The sequence below is a fragment of the Poecilia latipinna genome, unplaced genomic scaffold, assembly GCF_001443285.1.
Source record: "Poecilia latipinna isolate Pla-1442-1.1 unplaced genomic scaffold, P_latipinna-1.0 Scaffold4979, whole genome shotgun sequence".
Classification (NCBI taxonomy): Eukaryota; Metazoa; Chordata; class Actinopteri; order Cyprinodontiformes; family Poeciliidae; genus Poecilia; species Poecilia latipinna.
Window position 1 is genome coordinate 15,333 of NW_015117595.1, and position 2,359 is coordinate 17,691.

A 2,359-nucleotide genomic window follows, 5' to 3' on the forward strand; every position below is an offset into this window, starting at 1 on the left:
TGTAATGATTAGTTGTTTCTTCACCATTAGCACATTAGACATTTCAGTATCTAAAACTAATAGAAAAAAATTAAGCAACCTACTTGCATACTGGATGTGGACTGTTGGATGTAAAATTCATGAGCAGTAAATATTGTGCTAGTTATCTGTATTGAACCAAAGAAAGCAAAGCAGATGCAAGCCTTTAAAATTGTGACGCTTTTTATGGGTCAGATAGACTCAAAAAAATTTAACAGCAGCTGCACAGGGGGGGCCCAAACAATTTTTTTGTCAGGGGGCCCAAGATTCCTGGCAGCGCCCCTGGCCACCCGAACACAGCAGTGGCTGATTAGCTCATTTAACACCTGCTTTACTGATGATCTGTCAGTTTGTGTGCAGGTCGCCTTTTTTATTTTTAAGCTGAAACCACACCTTTTTCCACAGCACATCTATTTGTTAAGTTTGTCAAAGTCAAGGATAACTTACCTACTTATTAAAACTTATTTCTCACCTTGTTATCTAGTCATAGTGTAGACAGTTCATAGCACAACACTGCACTCCTTTTTATATGAGCTTACATTTAAGTCTACAAGGAGTCTAGTTTAAAAAAAACATTGGAGCCCATGTAAGAAAATCGTGATATATATCGTGTATTGTGATATAGCAAAAATGTATCAGGATATTAGATTTTCCTTATATCCCCCAGCCCTAGGTCAGAGGTCAGCTTCCCACCAGTCCCGACCTGCAATCCAACATGGCCGCCCCGCTGGCAGCTATGTCCTCTTGCCTGCAGCTGCAACTTGTGGTCAAATCTGGTTTTATTCAAACTAATGAGCCTCCACACCATGGTTACCACACAGATGACGCTGGGGAGACGGCCATCTGTTGTCACGTGAGTCAACGTTGACTGAGAGTTGTCAATGAGCTCCTCCCACGTGATCGGAACCATTCAGATCAACAAGTGCAGATACTGCGGCTTGGTTCGGTCTGTTACCGAACCCGACTAATCCGGGTTTGCGTTCAGTTCTGCAGGTTAACTGTTCTCTGCAGCTCCGATCTCACCCGAGTTTCCTATCAGAAACATCTGTGTCAGCTCAAACAATCACACACCTGAGCGTCCCGAAACTCCACCACCACAGTCTCGCTACTCCACCGCGCCGCCATCTTTCCTTCCCGTCTCACTGTCAACACAACGCCACGTGACCTTCAGGAGCTGGGGTGATGTGTTCAATGGCGGCGGATTCCTCCGCTTCAGATCATTAAGTAACTGTGTCACAGCAGGTTTCTGTAGATCTTGATGACAAATTATTAAAACCATCCAGCCCGTTGTTAACCCTTCACCACTCCAAGGGAATTATGAAAGGATTTCTGGAACATCCTGCTATTAACTACTTATGGTTTTAACTTCGAGTTTTAATCATTTAATTACATAATTGTTTTTTTTTTTAAATAATTATTTACAGGTTTATCTAGTTTTAAAAGTAAATGAAATTTCGACAGAATAGTTCGTTCAGGACCGAACAGTGAATACATCTGCTTTAAAGGAACATACATTTCCTATATTTTCCACCTGAACACCTTTCAGATCAGCTCGACAAGGTAAAAAGTAACAAAGTAGTCAAAATTCCGACACTCCTGATGTATTTAAAGCACTCAGGCGTCAGATGGCTGTTTTCTCGCCTCTGATTGGCCGCTGCAGCTGCTGGTCCCCAAGCCAAGATGGCGCCGACCCTGGTGGAGCATGTTGTCGCGGACGCTGGAGCGTTTTTAAAGCAAGCCCCGCTGCAGGTGAGTCCATCAGGGAGGACAGGTGGTCAGTGTGCCGGTGCTAGGTGGGCCGCTGGTGGTGGAGCTCCGGCAGGGGAGCAGACGCTGCTGAGCGGACCGAATCTGGCCTCGACCCGCTGAGCTCGAAACTGGTTCTGGCCCCGGACCAAGAGCTTTACGGTGTTCGGATCTACGTCACAGCGGTACCAGAACAGAGCTGGGATGAGTTCTGGTACCAGGTGCTCTGAGATCAGGCCGTGTTACCACGGCAACATGAGTGGCTTTAACTGTGACGTCAGACCTGATGAATTGCTGGTTTCCGCTGCAGGAGTTCGGCCAAAACATCTACACCCTGCGGGAGGTTCTGGACGAGATCCGAGACAGAACCACCCGGAGGAGTCTGGCCGTCCTGCCATACCAGCTGACCTTCAGAGAGCCGAACCCGGAGCACATCAGAACCGGTACGTACCCGAACTGCTACCCGACCCAAAACACGTCCGAACCGGGTGTTCTATCAGATCATCATACGCTGTCATAAAAGCATACATGCAGTGAGAACATGCTTGCGCATGCGCATTAAGAAGTCCGACCGTCAGAGGAGTTGTCAGTTTAG

General features: G+C 46.8%; 2 protein-coding genes across 2 annotated transcripts in view; one reads left to right on the forward strand and one right to left on the reverse strand.

Annotated features, from left to right (window-relative positions):
• The window catches only part of wdr59 (WD repeat domain 59), a gene marked incomplete at its 3' end in the record, with an annotated part of 16,294 nt that extends 15,023 nt beyond the window's left edge, over positions 1-1,271 (reverse strand). Inside the window, exon 1 of the mRNA XM_015026543.1 lies at positions 1,090-1,271. Coding sequence (XP_014882029.1) covers positions 1,090-1,143 — 54 coding nt within the window. The remainder of the gene's footprint in view (positions 1-1,089) is intronic.
• Positions 1,272-1,479: 208 nt separating this feature from the next.
• LOC106943202 (RNA-binding protein NOB1-like) lies at positions 1,480-2,353 on the forward strand. Its single transcript, XM_015026544.1, has 3 exons — positions 1,480-1,578; positions 1,679-1,767; positions 2,075-2,353. The coding sequence occupies exons 2-3, from the start codon at positions 1,699-1,701 to the stop codon at positions 2,282-2,284; spliced, it is 279 nt and encodes a 92-aa protein (XP_014882030.1). The 5' UTR covers positions 1,480-1,578; positions 1,679-1,698; the 3' UTR covers positions 2,285-2,353.
• Positions 2,354-2,359: the final 6 nt, after the last annotated feature.